The sequence below is a fragment of the Peromyscus eremicus genome, chromosome 5 (genome assembly GCF_949786415.1).
Source record: "Peromyscus eremicus chromosome 5, PerEre_H2_v1, whole genome shotgun sequence".
NCBI lineage: Eukaryota > Metazoa > Chordata > Mammalia > Rodentia > Cricetidae > Peromyscus > Peromyscus eremicus.
The window spans coordinates 86393266-86414316 of record NC_081420.1 but is presented as its reverse complement, the minus strand read 5'-3'; the positions used below and the strand labels follow the sequence as shown (position 1 = coordinate 86414316).

The window sequence follows — 21051 nt, the reverse complement described above, 5'->3', positions numbered from 1 at the left end:
ACTCGAAGTAAAATCAAGACCTTACAAAGCAGCAGAGATGGTGACCAGAACAGGCAGGCAAGGACAGGCAGACACTCCTTTACGAGTAGGAATCTGCCTTTCACTGTGGTGATCTCTCTGCTGGCTCACAAATGAAGGCCCTGCTCTGCTGCAGTCAGGCCCACCCTCGGTGCACACCCACTGTGCTGTCCGCTGCAGTCAGGCCCACCCTCCGTGTACACCCACTGTGCTGTCTGCTGCAGTCAGGCCCACGCTCAATGCACACCCACTGCAGAGTCTGCTGCAGTCAGGCCCACCCTCCGTGCACACCCACTGTGCCGTCTGCTCAGCTGCAGTCGGGCCCACCCTCAGTGCACACCCACTGTGCCGTCTGCTCAGCTGCAGTCAGGCCCTCCCTCAGTGCACACCCACTGTGTGTCTGCTCCGCTGCAGTCGGGCCCACCCTCAGTGCACACCCACTGTGTGTCTGCTGCAGTCAGGCCCACCCTCCGTGCACATCCACTGTGCCGTCTGCTCCGCGGTGGTCCAGCAGCCTAACTGTACAATGAGGCGAGGTACTCAGCAGCCTGGAAATAGAGATTGTTCACACCTATATGAAGTCTACACTAGTGTTAGGGTCCCAGGAGCACAGTATGGCTCACCTCAACCCTGGACCTGTCCTCACCACAGATGCTGGAGAGCAGTGGGGCACCCAGTATCTCTTAGGTCAAACTGCCCTAGTCCCACTGAAGGAAATGTAAATGGATGTACTACCCTTTCTGTCGAAGGGCTGAACGGGACAAAGGACATTCCATCTTCAGAGAAATCTGTACAGAGGCATCCAACAGGAAACCCTCCCTTCTCTAAGATCAGAGGTTGTACCTTGCTAATAACTGTCCCTTTAAGTTAGTCAGACATAAGACTGTATAAGAGGATGAGGTCGAGCTCTGACCACTCAGAGTGAGACTTGGGACCTTAGGAATAAAAACTAAGTGGGAACCCCACTGAGTGTGGCTGCCTGCTTAATTTGGCACAGCCACACACAAACCCTTCTGCAGAAGTAAATCTTTTTCCTTTTCAAAATACTTTGGATGATGTGGTTATTTTCTTGATGGCCCAGACCCATTTCTAACACCACATCAATGGAAAAGTCCTTAGCACCCTCCCACCTCCTCCATTTCACCACAGCTCCACCCCACACCCAACTCACCTCAACCAAATGCCAGCTCTCCGCCTCAGGCCTCAGGCTGAGGGGAGGGGGAGGTACCAACCTCACCAGTCCTCACCACTAGAGAGCTGTCTGCCACTGAGCATCCCCCATCCACAGTGCCATCCCTCACCAGGGTACCCCCGAAAGGGCTAGCCAGGATCCACTGTGTTTAGACCTGCCAGTATGCCCAGGAAAGGCCCATGTCCTCTCCATTAGCACCAAGGTGGGACGCACAGAGGTGATGTGACCTGAACAAAGGACCATAGGCCTAGAGTGGGACCGAGGACTAAAGCTAGGCCAGCACCCCTTAGGTGAGCACACGGCATGAGAAGGGGTAAGAGGACCCTGCGACCCAAAGACAGCTACAGTTCACACTTGCAGTATCACACTCTGTGAAGTGTCAGGCTGGGCGTCATATCAGATGTTCGCAGTGACCTCCCATGTCAGGACTCCAGCCCTGCACAGGGTGGGACACCAGCTGCCTGGGATGGGACACGGTGCAACCCAGTGGGGGGTCTCCAATGCCATGCCCTCAGCACTTCAGTTCTGATGGTGCCCAGAGGCTGGTCTTTCCCCCGCAGTGAGATGCCTCCAGCCCCATGCTCTGGATGGGTGGTTCTGCCAGAACTCCTGGGCTGTCAGATGCAGGCATCAAGGGGGCTCTCTGGATGGCTTTGGTGGGGCCTGAAGCGCCAGTTTCTTTCAAGCTCCCTCCCTCCACCCTAGTCCCACACAGCCTTCTCCTCTCAGATGTGCCTGGCAGTCCCCTCCAGGGAGAAGATCCAGGCAAGGTCCCTGCACTGGTATACTGGTGTGTATGCGTGTGAATGCATATTACTGATGATTAAACTCAGAGACTGAGTCACACGGGTCATGGCCTGGCTCCAAGGCTGCATAGCTTGGCACCTCCCACTGGTGATCTCATCTCTCTGGCACATCACAGGGATCAGGCCAGCTGCCTGTAAGGCCCTGCCTACTCACAGCAATTCTAACTGTGAGTTAGAATGAGGAAAGGATGCTCATCAACAAATGTGCAGGAGACAGGAAGTGGAGAAGCCACGGGCCAGGTGGGCCAGGATGTAGGCATCTCAGCCGTGTGTCTCGGGCTCACCTTCGGAAAGCCACCATACCCCACAGCCAGATCACAACTTCAGATTTGTTGACCCAGCACAAGTCTATCCTTGCAATTGATTGCTGGAGCTAAGTGGTTCCTATAAAGTCAGGGGAGGAGGAAGGGACTCAGACAAGGGCAGCAGTGTGGCTCAGACCCAGCACCTTGGGCCTGACCTCCATGGAGGTGTCCTTGCCAGGAAGAACCAGAACGGACTACCAAGCCCAGCTGCACTGGGTCTCACTGCACTGTGGGTACGTACACACGATGGGGAGGCACCAGATCTTAATGCTGTCTAACCTGAGCTCCTAACAGCTGCCTCTACTCCCGTCCTCAGGCCTTCCAAACTGAGAACTCCAATGCCCAAGCCAACTCCATATGGAGTAACCATCGGCTAAGGGACATTTAAATGCCCACCTTATTATCACAAGGACATGCTATGGAAGGCCTCAGCCCTTTGTAATAAAGCACCAACAGATTTGATCCAGGAACCAGGCTAACCTCAGAGAGGAAATCTGATCATCAACATGATTTAAGTCTGCAGATTAAACACAGGAAATTCTTATCCTGGGCTGGAAGCAGAATTCAGGAGAAGAACATGTGCCTCCCATCCCAAGGCCTGTGCTCCATCCCCAGCACCAGGGATTGGGGGGGTTCCTCAGACAGACTACCCAGTGATTTCAGTCATCACAAGGCTTCCACCAATGGCTGACATAGGAGGGTGGCCAGGTGTGTGGTGGCCTGCAGTAATGCACTCCATGGTACCTGTACAGAACCTGTCCAGTGGTCAGGCAGCGGGACTGTCCTATGGGATTGTGAAGGTCTCTGCAATATTTGAATGTCTCTGAGAAAACAATGTTAAAAACCTATCTGCCAATCACTACTAAGCCAGGGCCTCAAGACACCCCAACACTGTGACAACTGTTTGACTTTGTCCTTTATTTCTGTGAGAGTCCCATTCTGTACTCCTAGCTGGCCTGGTACTTACCACAGAGCCCAAGGTAGCCCCAAACACCTGGATATGGCTCTCTGTCTTTTTACTGGAGCTTTATTTACTCTCAAAAAAGTACAATTTGTGCTAGGGATGTAGTTCATACCTGCCTGGCATGCCAAAGGCCCAGGGTTCAATTCCCAGCACTGTACCAAGTAGGTAGGCATGGTGCTATCCCAGCACTTGGGAGGTAGAGGCAGGAGGACCAGGAATTCAAGGTCACCCTAACTGCACAATGTGTCTGAGGCCAGACTGGGCTATAGAGTTTATTCCAGGCTAGTCTGGGCCATAGGGTAAGACAGTGCCTTAAAAATTAAAAAAAAGGGGGGGGGGGCTAGGTTAGAAGTGGTGAGAAGCCCTCCCTAACTCAGCAAAAGCTGTTAGGGAAAATAAAACTGCTCTCATACCCCTCTAAGCCTGTGGCAGCCAGACTTAGGGGGGTGAGGCTGTGCAGGATCCTGACCAATGGCAGTGGCCGTCGGGACTGGGTTCTGAGGCACAGTGGCTTCCCCTGGTGCAGAGCAGGGACTCGCTGGCTCAGTGGCATTTAACAGGATGCCGGATCAGCTGGAGCAGAACTAGACCAGTGGGCGGCAGTCTGATGAACGCTCCCACCACCTCCGGCTGCCCACCAGTGTTGCCTCGGTGACGTGATCCTGCAAACCTGGCAAGCTCTGAGCACGAACAGCCATCCCTCAGCAACACTGTTCTCCGACGGTGCAGTGTAGTCAGGCCCAGGGGCAGGCTACAAACAGGCCTACCCACTGGTGGCCAGGGGACTGCAGCCGCTGTCCACCCAGTGCTACTGAGGAGCTCCCCACCCACCACCAGTGACCTTCAGGGACCAGTCAGCTGGCACTGCTTGTCCACCCTGCACTCATCTGACGGACACTCTCCACTGTCGCCCTACGGTCATGCATGCAACGTCCCTGAAGACCGGGTGACCTAACTGACAGAAACGGCATTAGAACTGAGGGCAGCCACTGCGTGCGTGCTGCAGTACTGATGAAGACAGCAAGCTGCCATGGGTTTTTCCTTCTCACGGAATCTGAACCCCCACAGGGAAGAGCGGAGTCATTCTGACCTCACAGCTCCTCCTGTCTCCACGGGGCTGAGAACGATCCCACATCCTGGCATTGTTCCGCAACCTTCCCACAAGTCATCAAAAGGAGCTGCCCTTAGCTTAGTTCCCACACTGGGCCCTGGCCAGCAGCAAGGTGGTACCTCCCCTTCCAGGAAAGCTAACAAGTGCTCACGCCATCATTCGGCACCAAGCTCAGGCAAGAGGTCTGAAGTTAGCGTGCCAATGTGGTTTGTTTGGTTTTTTTTTTTTTGCATGGTGTTAGGGATGGAAGCCTGGGCCATCCCTAGCTCAGTGCATGGTGCTCCTCAAGCCCTGGATTTAGTACTGCAGGTTGGCAGTTTCTCCTACTCTAGTGAAGTGGCGGAAGTGACTCTCTTTGAGAAGCATCTACCCCACAACAGGCAGCACAGCAGAGGCAACACCTGGGAGAGTGTGTGCATGAGCAGAGTGCAGGCGAGCCACAGACCTGCAGTGTCACAGCCCCACGGAAGCCAATTCACACTCACCATGGGCCAGCCTGTCTGCCGCCAGGTTTAGGCCCAAGGAACTGAAAGTCAGGTCTCCAGAGATGTCGCACTGCTCGCTCATACACCCCTCACAGCAGTTCAGCAGTGGGGTCTGTGGCACAAACATGCAATGAGACACTTCTCTGATCCACACCACAGCATGGATGATCCTTGAGGACTTGACACTGTGTGAACCGACCACTCACAAAGTCCATACGGAGTGTGCTTTCTTTATAGCACAAGCTAGCCATCTGGGCAAGAAGCTGCCCTTGCCTCAATTACTGACAGTATACTGTCCAAACTGGACCAGCAGGACACATAAAAGTGACTGCCAAACTTTGTCAAGGTAGGACAGTCCTTCAAAATTCCCTGCTTCTCAAAAAAAAAGTGTCAGATATATTAGGCCTGTGGGCCAAAGTTGGATGCCCCAGCGTTACAGAAGAACTTCGGGTGACTGTCCAGGCAGCCAGATGTCCCTGTCATTAGGTAACATTACACCCTTCTGGGGTCTTTGATGGAACTAAAGACTAAATAATTAGACTTAAAGTTTTCTTTAGTTATGATAAAAAGGTAAAAATTAAGTATAAAACCTTAGATTCAAAAAGATAGAATTTTCTCTAAATTTGCCAAATACAAATTGAATGGATGTTGTAACTGTAATTCTTACTTAATAACTGTTCTTGTTGTATATAATTTTACTACTTTAAAGTAAAACCTTCCTTTTTAATTAGACAAAAGGCGGGAAATGTGGACTATTCCTTTACACTGTGTGAGTATACGTCACTGTGACTGGTTTAATAAAGACGCTGACTGATCAATAACTGGACAGGTAGAGATTAGGAGGACTGGGAGACAAAAAGAGAGCGTGGAAAAAAAAGAGGAGTCTCAGGAGTCGTGAGGACATGCAAAGGAAGCAGGAAATGAACTTGCTGTACTGAGAAAAGTCCTGAGCCACGTGGCAGAGCATAGATAAGAAATATGGGCTAATTTAAAATGTAAGAGTTAGCTAGTAACAAGCCTGAGCTATTAGCCGAATATTTATAATTAACAAGTCTCTGTGTGGTTATTTGGAAACTGGCTGGCAGGAAAGAAAAGCCCACCTACATTCTGCTTCTGAACTCCCTAGAGCATCACTTTCATAGGCTTGAGAAGAATGAGGAAGGGGCAGCAAGGGGCTGCACTGAACCCCAACAGTGCCTCAGTTTGGATAGACAGTTCTGGAGAGGGCAAGCCGGCAGTGTACTTCAAGAGTGAGCCTACCACCCCTGAACTGAGTGCACACACCTAAGGGAAACTGGATTTAATGACAAATGTTCGTCGGGGTTTTTTTGGAGGCAGGACCTTACTGTGTAACACAGATTGACCTCAAACTTGTGATACTCCTGCCTCAGTCTCCTGAGTGCTCTGGTAACAGGCATGCACCTCCATATCCACCTGTTACATATTTTTTTTACTCCAGAAAAAAAAGAAGAAGAAATAAAAAAACAAAACAAAATCTGTCGTCTCACTTCAAATACTACAAAAGTTTTGTGATTCAAAAAAGGAAGGCAGGCCAGGTGTGATGGTGAACCCTTTAATCCCAGCACCTGGGGGACAGAAGCGGGGGAAAACAGGTCTCTGTGAGTTTGAAGCCAGCTTGGTCTACACTGCAAGTTCCAGGACAGCCAGGGCTACACACAGAGAAACCCTGTCTTGAAAAAAAAGAAAGAAAGAGAGAGAGAGAGAGAGAGAGAGAGAGAGAGAGAGAGAGAGAGAGAGAGAGAGGAAGGAAGGAAGGAAGGAAGGAAGGAAGGAAGAGAGAAAGCAGGTACGCGCTAACACAGGGTACAATCCTGGGATGGCTGTGGCTGCAGCAGGAGGATCACCTATGAATCTGAGGCCAGCACTGAACTACATAGTGAGTCCTAGGCAAGCCTGGCCTGGACTACAAGAAAGAAGAAGGTGCTCCAAAGGGGGCTAGGGCTACTAAGGGGGAAATATTCCAACTATTCCGATGGGAAAACTTCCAAAAAACTATTTTAAAAAAGATACTTTGAAGTCAAGTGTGGTGGCGCACACCTTTGAATCTCTGTGAGTTCGAGCCTAGCCTAGTCTACTTAGCAAGCTGCAGGCCAGCCAGGACTACTGTCAAATCACTGGGCTCCCCCCCGCCCCGCCTCAGGGCTCTAGTGCAGGGATGCAGCCTCTGGACATGGACTTTGGCCCAGGGAGGCCAACTCTGCAACACAGCTGCTCCCTGCAGATGGTCCATCTCTCAATCACAGGGGACTTAGTGTCACTGTCCTCAAGTGTCTCTTTCGGGAACCCCTGACATGTGTTCCAGAGGAAGTTCAACACAGACAGCACAAGGTTGAGGAAGAAAAGCAGCATGGGTAACTCTGGGCACAGACAAGGGGCCAGCAAGTGATACTGGACTCCCACAAGGTCCTCGGAGGCAGATTCCTAGTCAAGTCACAGGACCAGGCCATGAGCTAGTGGTGACAGATGAGCTCACCAGTGACAGGGTGGACACTCAGATCACCCCTCCACCCACGGTCCCAGCTTTGGACATAGACATCTGTCTGCCCAGCCACAGACACTGGACTCAGCCACTGCTGGACTGCAGGAGACACTGGTCCTTTATTTATTTTTTTTAAGATTTATTTATTTTAATGTGTATGATGAGTGTTTTGCCTGTGTGTGTGTCTGTGTACCATGTGTGTGCCTGGTGCCTGAGGAAGCCAGAACGTGTTGTATCCCCTAGGCCTGGAGCTACAGAAGGTTCTGAGCCACTGTGTGGATGCTAGGAATCAAGCCTGGGTCCTCTGCAAGAGCAACCAATGCTCTTAGCTTCTGAGCCAGCTTTCCAGCCCTCATTTATTTTTTTAAACATTTCTTCATTTGTTTTTATTTCAAGTGCACAGTGCTTTGTATGTATGTATGTATGTATGTATGTATGTGTATCATAAGCATGCAGTGCATGTGGAGACCAGGAGAGGGCGCTGATTCCCTGAAACTGGAGTTACAGAGGCTTGTGCGGCACCATGTGGGAGCTGGGAACTGAACCCAGATCCTCTGGAAGAGCAGCCAATGCTCTCACCACAGAGCCACCTTGCCATCCCAAACACTCAATCTTAAATAAAGCAAATTCAGAATACCACTCCTGCAGCTACTGCCTGCACTGTCCATGAGCACCTGAACATTCATGGGCTAACAAACAGACCAGCTGAAATGCACACAGGGTCAATGCGGCCTCTCAAAGAGCCAGCAGGAGGGGAGCAATCCAGTCCCCAGGAGACAGGCTCAGGAAGCCCATTCTGTTCTCATGACAGGCACCACTGACCACCAGGTCATCCCCAAGACACCTGCACAGAAGGGGCCCGTTGTAGGCAAAGGCCCTACTCGTCTGTGGTCTGAATTTGGCGTAGGCTGCCCTGGACCCTTCAGAGGTTTGGGACATGGTACTTCTGCCTGCGGATGCCAGGCTTATGAGTCCTGGCCAGCCCTCCCGTCTCTACTGGGGACAACTGGACATCTGCCAAAGGACAATGACTCACAATGCCCAGGCTCAGGCATCACTGAGGAGAGAGGGAAGGTGTGTGGGTTTCAGGAGGTGACTGTCTCTGCACAGCCCGACATGCTGTGTTTACACTCTGCCCAGGAGGGAGACACACCCAGTTCCTCAGATGCCCTGTGGCTGTCTCAGAGAGCCAGTCCACCCACTCACTGTGGCAGGCCAGCCTTCCCCTAGGCCTGCAGAACAGACTCAGACTCAGCCTGTTTTCCTATGGCAAAGCAGCAGCCTGAAAGACCTTGTAAGCACAGATGTTCCTGCTGCCTCTGCTGCCAAGAGAAAGGCCATACAGGTTGTGCTCGGAAGTTAACTTTTGAACACCTTAGAACCGGGCTGTGATAGTACATCCCTGTCATCCCAGTTCTGGAGGCTGAGGCAGGAGGGGACAGTTCAAAGCCAGCCTAGACTACCAAGTGAGATCTTGTCTCACAACAAGTCAAACAGGCTTAAACCTGGTGTGGTAGTGCACATCTATAACCCAGCACTGTGGAGGATGAAGTCAACTAGGACCACAAACCAAAATACTGTCTCCAAAAAAAGTAAGCAGACACAAAGAGCTGAGAGTCAGGTCCAATGGTAGAGAGCTCACCTGCCAGGTACAAGGCCTGGGTTTGATCCTCACCCCACCCCCCAAAAAAAAAACCCAAAGCCGGGCATGGTGCTCACATCTGTCATCTCAGCACTCAGGAGGCTGAGGCTCGAAGATTTGTCCAAGCTTGAGGACAGCCTGGGCTACAGAGTACAACCTTGCCTCCCAAGAAAGAAGCAAACCAACCTAAACAAAAGCATAACACCACAACCCAAGAGCTTAACTGCTTCCTCGAGCAGGGAAGTGTGGGATTCGGGGGAGATGCCTCAACTCTGGGCCTTCAGCCCCTCTGTCTCCTGGACAGTCTGTTTTCTCTGCTGGGTCCCCTCCACAGGACAGGCAAGCTCAACATGTCCACTGGACATTAAATATTCCTAAGCCAACTTCAGACCTCCTCCTAAGACAGCACCTCCACATTCGGCTCCTTAACCAAGTTTCAGAGCTCATACTGACAGTCAGCTGGGAATGAGGGGGGCGCTGGCTTCTCCTCTCCACCACCATCGGGTCAGACAGTGAGGGGCATGATGAGCAAGCCCCTGGCGACTCCGGACCACAACACTGTACAGGAACTAGGGGGGTCATTACGGTGAGAGTCAAGTGTGCCTGCCTTCCAGCCCCTGCAAGGGGCCAAAGGGGAAAGTGAGCAGGAGCCCCTGTGGAGGTCAGAGATCACCTGCAGGGGTCAGTTTTCTCCTTCCACCAGGTGGAATCCAGGGATTGAACTAAGGGCATCAGGCTTGGCGGCAGATGATTTACTGACAGAGCCATCTTGCCAGCCCCTGAATGAATACTTTGATCTAGAACTCAGGCCTGAAATGTCTAAACTCAACAGCCCTGGGCTGGCTTTGGGAGACACATGCAGCCACGACGGATCAAAACTGGACAGCAGCAGGTTTGGATGAAGCATTAACCACAGAGGCCTGCCAGGCAAGGACAGGCCCTGAGGCTCCTGCCCTCGGTGCTCTGGAGTCCAGGACTTATTTACAGCCCTTTCCACATGACATAACTGCAGGTGGCCTTTGGCCAAGGGGGTGACTCATCAAAAAGATGTTTATGCCCAGGTGGCTGGGTACTAGGCTCTGTCCCTCTCCTCTGGGAGCAGCATCACCACCCATGGCACAGCCCTAGAGGCAGGACAGAACTGGCTAACAGGAGGCACTCTTTGACCTGCCCAGAAAAGACCTCCAGAAACGACTCCAACAGCACTCAGCTGCCCAAGTCTCTCTACAACCTAACATGTGTGCCACCACAGCAGAGGGACCAAGGCAGCACCTGCGTATGTCACTAATGGGGGGCAGAAGATTCTGAGGTGCTCACTGTGTTAGCAACAGTCTACACACGGATGACATCATCCCAGGTTTCCAGTGTCTCCCAGGTCCAGACCACCCTACCCTTGTAGAAAGAAGTAGTTTGGCTTTTTTGTTTGTTTTAATTTTCGACAGTTACAAGAATGGAAATCAGCGACTCATACATGCTGGGCCAGTGTTCACCCTCTGAGCTCCACTCCCAGGCTCTTTTTACCTTTTATTTTGAGACAAGAGCTAGCCTTGAACTCATTCTACAGCCCAAGCAAGACTTGGATTTCTGATCCCTCTGCTTCAGCTTCCTGAGAGCTGGGATTGCAAGCCTGGCCACCAAGCCCCATTTATAAACTTACTAAAGCAAATGTTCCATCTACGCCTTGCCTGTCAATCATGGCCCAAGTCTCAAAAACAATAAATCCCAGCAATAAACACTCAAACAAGTCTCATCCACACCCCTGGGCCAACATCACAGCCCTGCCAGTACTTGGGAGGCAGAGCCAGGCAGATCTCTGTGAGTTCGAAGCCAGCCTGGTCTACAGAGCAAGATCCAGGACAGGCACCAAAAGTACACAGAGAAACCCTGTCTTGAGGGGAAGAAGAAGAAGGAGGAGGAGGAGGAGGAGGAGGAGGAGGAGGCGGCGGCGGCGGCGGCGGCGGCGGCGGCGGCGGCGGCAGCGGCGGCAGCAGCAGCTGCTGCTGCTCCAGGGCTCAGAAAAGGGCAGGACTGTCTCACACAACAGTTCCCCAAGGAAACTGCACACAAATCAACTGCCTCTGAGAGCCACAAATCCAGGCCTGCCAGCCCAGCCATTCCTGACCTGCATGGATTAGAGTACACCCGCCTGCACACGTAGGTGCTCCGACATGCCTGTACCCAGTGTGCGGATGGTAGAAGCAGGAGAATGGAGAGTTCAAAGCCATCCTGGTCTCACAAAAGGCTGCCAGGAACCCAGACAGCACCAGCACGGACCAAGTGCCACACCTTAGAGTTGCCAGCGACCACCTAAAACAGAAATCCTTCTGATTAACTGAAGAAAACTCACAAGTCAAAGAAAAAAATGCTGGGTGTAGGGCTGGAGAGACTGCTCAGCACTTAAGAGCACATAATACTACTCTTGTAGAGTGCCTGAGTTTGGTTCCTAGCATCCACATGGAGTGGTTCACAACCATTTGGAACTCCAGCTCCCGGGGATCTTATACCTCTTCTGGAACCAGTAGGTACCTGCAGCCATATGCACATACCCCCACACACAAACGCACACACATACACAAATAAAAATGATAAAAAAAAATTTTAATTTTAATACTAGGTGTGGTAGCTCACACCCATAACACCAATACTCCAGAGACATTCAGTTCTCGTGCCTTTAACTTCTCAAAATTGGAATTTTGGTGTAGGTGAGATGGTTTAATTCTGTAGTCATGGCTCTAGAGCCCCATAAAGCTGCCCGAGAGCTGTAGGGGGCGGGGTGGACTAGAAGAGACCCTCCCAAGCTGCCACTGCTTTCCATACTGTCAATGGGACACTACACACTTTTGTTCAGGACTCAGAGTGTGTCCCAAGCTCCAGTTCAGTTGGCATGACTGGAGCACCCCTTTGAAATTTCTAGTTTAAGAAAAAGTCTGTAATCCTGTTCTTAGCAATGACCTACCCACACCTCCGACAGCTCCCCTAAAGATCAGTACAGGCTCAGCTGGCTGATGGAGAGCACTTTGGAGGACGCTGAGTGTCACAGGTGTACACAGTAAACATCGGATGAAAGACCAGTCAACTCGGCGGGCAAAAGCCAGCGGGCAAAAGCGCTTGCTGCCATGCCAACAATCTGAGTTCCACCCCCTGAGCCCAGAGAGCAGAGGTTGTCAACCTGTGGGTCGAACAACCCGAGCACAGGGATCATCTAAGACCACTGGAAAACACAGATATTTACTGTACGATTCACACCAGCAGCAAAATTACAGTTATGAAGTAGCAACAAAAATAATTCCTCTCCACAACATGAGGAACTGTATTAAAGGGTCGCAGCATTAAGAAGGTTGGGAACCACTGCCATAGACGAAGAAGCTGTCCTCTGATCTCCATAAACATGCATGCCCCGCTCACACACTCGGCACACACACAATAATAATAAAAAAGAAAAGACAGTGCTCAGAGAGAAAGTGAAAACAAAGCACTACACATCGCCAACAGACACGCCAAACAGCCACGTCCAGAACTGAGGGCTTTGCATGCTTCTTATAAAACCATCAAAGTCACTCCTCGGGAGAAGCACCTGCCACCAAATGCTCCCACTCAAACTTGGGGTAATCTGCCCAACACCCCACAGTGGGTATGTGGAGCCAAGTCCAGAACTCTGGTGTCAACCATGAAATTACACGGCCAAGGTAAAAGAACCCTGGTGCTGGGGAGGACCTAGGGAAATGCTTTTCTCACACAGCCTGCCATCCCACAATTCCACTTGGAGAAGTGCAAGCCCACGAAGATCACCTCAGGGGCTCCAGAAGATAAATGTAAATCCCCTGAATTTCTACAAAATGCACAAAGCAGTCTTTGGAGTGCTGTGGCCAGAAGACAGAAAAGTGCTGAAGCCCACATTCAGGGGACTAGCCTATGTGGCATGCAGGCAGCGAAATCCCTGAAGCTCTCTTCACCAGGAAGGCTCTAGGACACACACCAACACGCCACTCAGGATGAGAGTACCCTGCTGTGTGCACATGGAAGGAAGGCCTTCCAAACGAGACTTTGACAGCTTTTGCGTCCTCATTCTTGCTGTAACGCACTGGATGGGTGAGCTGACTTACTGGCTGGCTAGGTTTGGGGTTTGTTTGTCTGTCTGTCTGTCTGTTTAGGGGGTGGGGGTTTTAAAGACAACGACTCACTCTGCAGCCCAGGCCTATTAATTAGCTACTTGTCTAAGACAGAGTCTCACACTGCAGCCCAGGCCTCTTGGCTATGTGGTTTTCTAAGACAGAGTCTCACTCTGCAGCCAGGCCTGGGTTGGCACTCTGCATCATGCTCCTATCTCGGCCGAATGCCCGAGATATGGGATGACCCCGCTCACCCTCGCGGCAGCGCCGTCTCCAGATAGTGTCGGTGTGCAAGATGCGGCGGAACCTGCTGCAGACCTGCGCCAGGCTGGGCAGGTCGGTGCCGGGCAGCGAGGCGAAGATCTCCACCAGCAGCTCGGGAGGGAGCTCCAGCAGGGTGCAGCGCGCCGGCCCCGCCTCGATACGCTCCTCCTCGGGGTCTGTGTCTGCCTCACTGTCCGCCGCTGCTGTCTCGGCCGGGCCGCGGCGCTGCTGGCGGCGGCGGCACCCACGCGCGGGGCCCACGCCGCAGAGCCGAGCACATACCGCCATGCCCGCCACCACCGCAGATGCGCGCACGCGAGCGCGCACGCACAGCGCTCTGCGTAGGCTAGAGGACCCTAGTGCCTGCCAGCGCCTCAAGCTCCACCCCAAACATGGTCACGCCCTCCGACAAAGCCCCACCCACAGAGCTTCGCCCTGCCCCGCGAGGGCGGAATAGATCCCGCCCCTAAACGTAGGCTCGCCCTCCCTCCAGGCCCCACCCAGACGCTTCGTCCCGCCCCTCGAGCAGATAGGCCCCGCCCCTGTATGGGTCACGCCCTCTTTACGGCTCTCGCCCAAGGATGTTGCCACGCCCTATTGCCAGGCTCCGCCCCAGAGCGTTTCGTCCTCCGACCTATGATTCCCTTGCTCACCAAAAGAGGGTTGGGGGTTCAGGCCCGGAAAGCCCCGCCCTTAGAAATGGCCACACCCCTCCCACCACTGATTCCCTCTTGCTACAAAGGATCCAGATAGGGAGTCCCTTCCCCAAACAAAATAACGCAGGATGCCCCGTGTGAGGATCGAACTCACGACCTTCAGATTATGAGACTGACGCGCTACCTACTGCGCTAACGAGGCTCCTTAGCAACCTCTTCTGAGACAGGACCTTTGCACAGGCGGCCTCCTAGCGAGCAAACTGGCGAAAGATACCGAGGCTACCATCGCCTAGCAACGCCACGTCTAAACCGACTTGCCCAGGTTGCGCCTCATAGGAATTGCTGGTGTCCTCAACCTGCTCTCCTGCTCACGTCTCCCTGCACAGCACAAGGCACTCTGGAAAGGAGCAGTCAGGTGTATTCTCCACAGCTCTCTCTCCACTTCATGACCCTATATGACTATACCAACTTTTTAAAAATTTATTAAAATTAGCCGTTTGCATAGTGGTCTCTAATCCCAACTTGAGGTTGGGGGTCAAGGCAGGAGGATCAGAAGTTTAAGGTCATCCTTGGCTAGTTAGTGATTTTGAGGCCAGCTAGGCTACATGAGACCCTGTCTCATAAAAAGCCTCCACTTACTACTGACCTATGTGCCCCCTTGTAGTCCATTCAGTAAACTATCCCCCCAAACAAGCAAACAAATATTACCTAATTCATTGATTGATTGATTAATAATAACATTAACCAAAGGCTCCACTTGGTGGCCTGTAATCCCAATCCTTAAGAAGCTAAGGCAGTTGCTTGCTGACCTTGACCTTGATATCCTCCCTATGCTAATTCCCTGCCGTGTTCCACCCTCCTGAATGCTTAAGGGAAGATCCTTGTCTGTGTGTCCTGCATAATGGGCGTTAACAGCTTAGATGCAAGATTGTAAAACATCGGTAGAGAACTTCTGCCCTATGGGGTTCTCCCATTGTGCTGTAAGCCTGTATTTAAGACCTCCTCTCTCCTTCAATAAACGGCATTCACATTAAAGAAGAAGAAGAAGAAGAAGAAGAAGAAGAAGAAGAAGAAGAAGAAGAAGAAGAAGAAGCAGCTGAGGCAGGAGGATGGGGACTGGGGACTTTTAGGACATCCTGAGCAACACAGCAAAATTTCATGTTAAAAAAAAACTTAAGTTACATAATAATATTAACATTAACATAGCGTAAGAGTGTAGTTGAGCACACAACGCTCTTGTTCTGATGTGTTAAGGCCCATGCGGAGGGTAAGCTCCATGTTGGTGTGTGGCTAAGGCCACTCCAAGCTGAACCTCCTCAGGTCCATCATTTCATGAGCTTTATATCCATGGGCCTTCACTGAGAAGACAGAGCAACAGTGAGGTGTGTGTGTCCTAGTTCCAAATCCAGCCTCCGGCACCCAGGAGCCTCAATTCAATGTCTCAAGGGTCTCCCTTCACAGATGCATCTGCCTGCAAGCTTCCTAGCTGCTGTTCCTTTGCATGTTGCTGTGTTGCTCACTTACTGGAAAGTATCCACTGACCTCAGTGACTCCTCACCAGGTCACACATTTCCTCACAGCCTAGCCCTAGCTACCTGCTGCCTCACCTCTATTCTTACTCACCTCCACATTGGCTGCCCTGGTGGGAGAGAGCAGGGATGTCCCCTGGAAAATGCAGTTCCCATCTGCCTGAACCCCCACTCCCCAGCCTCAAAACCGAACCTTCTAGGAAGCATCCTACGCTGTCCCTCAGGGGACATACCAGAGCAAAGGTCCTGCTTTATTATAAACACCATTTGGATGTAGCAACCAGCACGTGGGGAAATGCATATTTACTCTCTGAGTATTCGAAATGGAAACAAACAAGGAGTCATGGTGAGGAACGAGGAACATGAGGCTGAGAGGGAACCCAAGGCACTGGTGGTTGCATCAGCTTTTGCAGCTGCCTGATCAGACTGGGCACTACTGCCTTGAGCATCCTTCCACTCCAAAATGTGATATTTGCTCTGTTTACATCTTGGCCTGTTCAAGATCAAAAACAAAGCTAGCCATGGTGCCAGGTTCCTGTAATCCCAGCACTGTGGAAGTGTGATGGTTAACATTACATTTAAAAAGTTTAGACTTACTATGCTTGAAAGACCAAAAAGCAAAAAGTTAAAAAAAAAAAAATCCTCTAACATGTTAAGCCCCTAGCTTGTACAAGCTATACCCTAGCAATCCACTTTAATTTTTTCCCAGACATTGAAGGCTATTCTTAAATTGACTGATCTTAGTTCGAGGCCAGCCTGGGCTACCAAGTGAGTCCCAGGAAAGGCGCAAAGCTACACAGAGAAACCCTGTCTCGAAAAACCCAAAAAAAAAAAAAAAAAAATTGACTGATCTTGTAGAATTTGCTGTAATAGCAAGATAGTAGGTCATAAGACTAACCCGATATTTCTGTTTTTGTAATCAAACTTTCTAACTCTGCTCAATGACGCGGACAACTACAAGATATATGTTAAAACTAGACCCTGCCGACAAATAGACAAAATACATGTAATCCTATAGTTTTTGCCTTTATAAGCCCTGCGCTGATATGACTAGGCACTGCATCTTAGAAGTGCTCTCAGGTCCAGGAGCCAGAAATAAAAAGCTTCCTCTTATTAAAATTTATTTATGAACTGGGCAGTGGTAGCCTTTAATCCCAGCACTTGGGAGGCAGAAGCAGGTGGATCTGTGAGTTCAAGGCCAGCCTAGCCTACAAAGAGAGTTCCAGGACAGCCAGGGCTACACAGAGAAACTCTTGTTGTTTCTCTGTATATAATAATAATAATAATAAAAAATTATAAATAAATAATTAAATATAAATAATAAGGATAATTAAATAAATGGTGACATACATTAAATAAATATAAATCTAATAATTGAATAATAACAATTACTTTTAAAAATGTATTCATGGTCATGGCTAATCTCTGAGCAACCCCAAACACATAACAGAAGTTGAGGCAGGCAACTCAGTGGACTACAGATGACAGCCTGTCTCAAGAAATACAGACAACAAATCTATCCACCCACAATAGCAGTAACAGGAGCTGGGCAGAAAAGGATTAATACAGCACACCCTTCCCTAGAGGCGCTGAGAGCTTATTAAAACAAAACATAAAATACTTTGGCTAAGTTTTCCTCTTTAGAATAAATGTGCCTATGCTTACAACGTGACTTCTGAAACTGCAATTAAAAACTGTCAGACAGATAGACAGACACAAAGCTACACAGCATATGTAAAACTCTATTAATCAGTGTATAGGGATGCTTATGGTCAGGGAGGAAACTGGATTTTGTTTGGAGAGTCAGAGAAAGGATCTTTGGGGAAGCAGCATTGCTGATTACAGTCAGTGCACAGGCCCTGAATTCACTCCCCAACACCAAAATATCGAAGAAAACAGGTGAGACCTCAGAAGTGGAGCCCGCCTTTAATCCCAGCACTCAGAAGACAGAGGCAGGCAGATCTCTGTGAATTTAAGGTCAACCTGATCTACATAGCAAGCAGTTCCAGCCAGACCTACATAGCAAGACCTTGTCCAAAACAACAACAACAAAAAAACATATGGAGGGAAAATTACAAAGAATATAGAAGAATATGTACATATATAAAGAAATGAAGTTAGCTAGGAGAAAAACACAAGAGGTAGCTTTTGCTAAATACTAACTTAGCGAAGTAAGCCGAGAGCTGTGCCAGGCAATGACACACACAAAGATAGGAAAGCAAAGACCTGCCAGGAAGCAGGGACTGAACAGGCAGAAAGGCAGGGAAGAAGGAAGGCTCAGGCCAGAATGGAATCTGAGCAGATGAAACAGGAGATGGAGCCAGGACCACAGAGGATGACGCAATCCTGAAGGTGGTGTTTTGGGAAGCCAGCTCAGGCTTCCAGTGCAGCGTGGGATGCAGATGAAGATGCAAGATTTTGTTTCATGGCACCAAACACATTTTGTTTTGGTTTAGCGTTTGATATGCACAGGTGAAAACTTAGTACAGAAAATGTATACATCTCTGTTGCAGAGATGCCTCTACATATAACCAAGTTCCTTTACAAACCTTCAGATAAACCTGGAGCATTTGAAAGAAAATGGTGGGACTCCCAGTGCTGCTGGGAATGGAAACTGGTGCAGATGCTATGGGAATCAGTATCAAGGTTCCCCAAAAATCTAAGAATGGAACTATCTAGGTATGACACTCCTGGGTAAACCTGAAGGACTCCAAAGTCCACATGCCACAGACACTTACACAGTGTTCACCACAGCTCTGTTTACAACAGCCCTGAGACCGAAGAATGGATGTGGAAAATGTGCATATCCACAAGGGAATTCTATTTAGTTGTAAAGATTAGTGAAGTTATGACGTCTGCAGGAAAATGGATGGAACTGGAGGTAATTCTATTAAGTAACATAAGCCAGATTCAGAAAGATGAAGAACGCATGTTTTCTCTCATATGTGGACCCTAGGTTATATGTGTATGTAATCTAGGACATAAAAGTAGAACGGAGACCCTGAAGGGGAGGAAGACTCCTAAAGGGAAGGAGAGGACAGAACACAGGGTTTGCAAGGCTGTGTACAGCTGCCCACCACCAGACACAAGGAACCAATGGTTCCTGGCCAGGAGGGAAAAAGAGCAGTGTAGACTCCGGCACAGACTGTGGGGAAGGAGGCAAGAGACCCCAGCTGGTGACAACATGGCCTCTCTGGATTAGTGTGTCATACTTAAGATGCTTTTGCAGCCTCGCATTCCTACTAAAGGCAGGAAAACTACACGGAAGAGTAACCAGGCTTGTAATAGTGATGTGTTAGAGAAAATAGGAAAATAGAACAGCGTATTTCAGTGGGTTGCCTCTAAAGTATTTCAGAGAGAGAGAGAGAGAGAGAGAGAGAGAGAGAGAGAGAGAGAGAGAGAGAGAGAGAGACACTTGGGAGAAGGGAATTGATGAGTCAGTTCACCCTGGGCTGCACTTGGAGTTGGAAGTCAAGCCTAAGCTACCTGAAACCAAGTCTCAAAAAAAACAAGCAAAAAGTGTTGTCTTTGCCAGGTGGTGATGGCACACACCTTTAATCCCAGCACTCGGGAGGCAGATCTCTAAGTCTACAGAGGTCAGCCTGGTCTACAGAGCGAGTTCCAGGACAGCCAGGGATACACAGAGAAACCCTGTCTCGAGAAAAAAAAAGAAAAAAAGAAAGAAAGAAAAAAGGAAAGAAAGAAGAAGGATGGACTTTGGGTAAACATCATGATTCATGCCTGTAATCTCAGAACCTAGAAGGCTAAAGTATCAGGAAGGACGCGAGTTCCCGGCCAGTCCAGGCTACAGTATGAGACCTTTGAAATAATAAATACGTAAATGGTGGAAAGCGTCTATTTGTCGGTGCCAGGAGTCAGAAGCACAAGTGCAGAGCGGTAGAAAGTGCGGGAGGCGCCAGGAGGGAGCCAAGGCACGACCACCTTGCAAGAATGAACGGCCCCGCGGCGAGTAAGGACGGAGCGACGCTGCAATTCCATCCCAGTGGCCCAGAGGTCTCCCCAGGCCGCTGTCCCCGACGGACTCGGATGCCCAACAGATTGCCCTGCTCCCCTAGACGTTCTTGAGCAATTCTTGTTTACTTGTTCTAAAGAGCCGGTGATGCTGAGATTGACTGCACAGCTGGCCAATAGCTTCTCAGACAACAAAGCCGATGGGCGGTTTCTTCCAATCAGAAAGAGATGGGGGCGGGGCGGGCCGTGCGCAGACCCCTCAGCTCTGCGCACGCCCAGGGCCCCTCGCGCCCTCCATGTTGAGTGTGGCGCCTCGGCTCTGTGCTGCGGGCGGAAGTGTCCTCCCGTCTTCTGGTGTTCTGGCTTCCGGTTTTCCGCGTTCCGGAGTGCCCAGGTTCCAGCCTAGGCTCATCCTTGGAAGCGAGCGTCGGTTTCCAGGTGTTTCCTCATCTTATCTACCTCCTAGGAATATGAATAAGCAGTGAGGTGGGAATTTTTCAAGGTACCACCGCCTGAGTTCAAGAATGTTTGGTTGATACGCTTGTTTTTACTTTGTGTTTTTAGAAAAGGGCTCATTATGCATATACCAGGGTGGCCAGGAACTCATAAAGATCCTCCGGCCTCTGCCTCCAGAGTGCTGGGATTAAATTTAAAAGCACCAGAAAGTTCTCTGGGTAAACGGAATAAACCTGTAGAAACGTTGTGTTCTTGCTTTTCTACTGTATGTGGACTAACTCGGAGAAAAAGATCTTACTACTAAAAACAAATTATACTGTGGAGGTAGAGCAATGCCGCAGAGGTTTAGAGCACCCAGAGGACCTGGGTTCAATTTCCAGCACCCACATGGTGGCTCAGAACGGTCTGCAACTCCAGTTCCAGAGGATCTGATGCCGGCTTCTGTGGCCACTGCACATACATGGTGTACAGAAATACATTCCGATAAAGTTCATAGACATAAAAATAAATGGATATTCAAAATAAATCAACTATGTATCATATAAACCTAAAATTCATAGACATAAAAATAAATGGATATTCAAAATAAATCAACTATGTATCATATAAATCATGCATCTTTTGAGTTTTGACTGGAGCTGGAACCTAGGGTACTTTGGAAGCTGGGCAGGCACTCCACCACTGAGGGTGTTGGTTCACTTGCCTAGCAAGTGCTAGGCCCTGACTCAGTTCCTTGCACTACTAAAGAAAACCAAACAGACTCAGGTGAACTGGAATCTCTTGGGTGACTTATGCCCATTCAGGCACACTCCTGTTTGCAAATTTCCATGAGTCTGCTTCTTGTGTTTCTATGTGAAGAAAAATTAGCCCGCTCTGAATAGAATCTGTACTCTGTAAATATAAACCGCCATTCTCCTGGGGGAGGCGGGACTTGTAAAGCCTCATTTGACTACCCTGGGTTCCGTTTGTTTTCTTCTCACAACATCGTGTTGGGATAGATGGTTCTAGACTCACACTGCAGTGAGAACTTGGGGTAGCATCA

General features: G+C 50.0%; 1 protein-coding gene and 1 non-coding gene across 3 annotated transcripts in view; both read right to left on the bottom strand.

The window, feature by feature from the left end:
* Fbxo31 (F-box protein 31) overlaps positions 1 to 13691 on the bottom strand; it is a 33372-nt gene extending 19681 nt beyond the window's left edge. For both annotated transcript variants that reach the window (XM_059263897.1, XM_059263898.1), the window contains exon 1: positions 13387 to 13691. In XM_059263897.1, the coding sequence (XP_059119880.1) occupies positions 13387 to 13684 (298 nt within the window). In that variant the 5' untranslated portion in view covers positions 13685 to 13691. The remainder of the gene's footprint in view (positions 1 to 13386) is intronic.
* A 490-nt stretch (positions 13692 to 14181) lies between these two features.
* On the bottom strand, positions 14182 to 14254 carry Trnam-cau (transfer RNA methionine (anticodon CAU)). The gene has a single exon. It is a non-coding gene; the product is annotated as a tRNA-Met (tRNA).
* Between the last annotated feature and the right edge of the window lie 6797 nt (positions 14255 to 21051).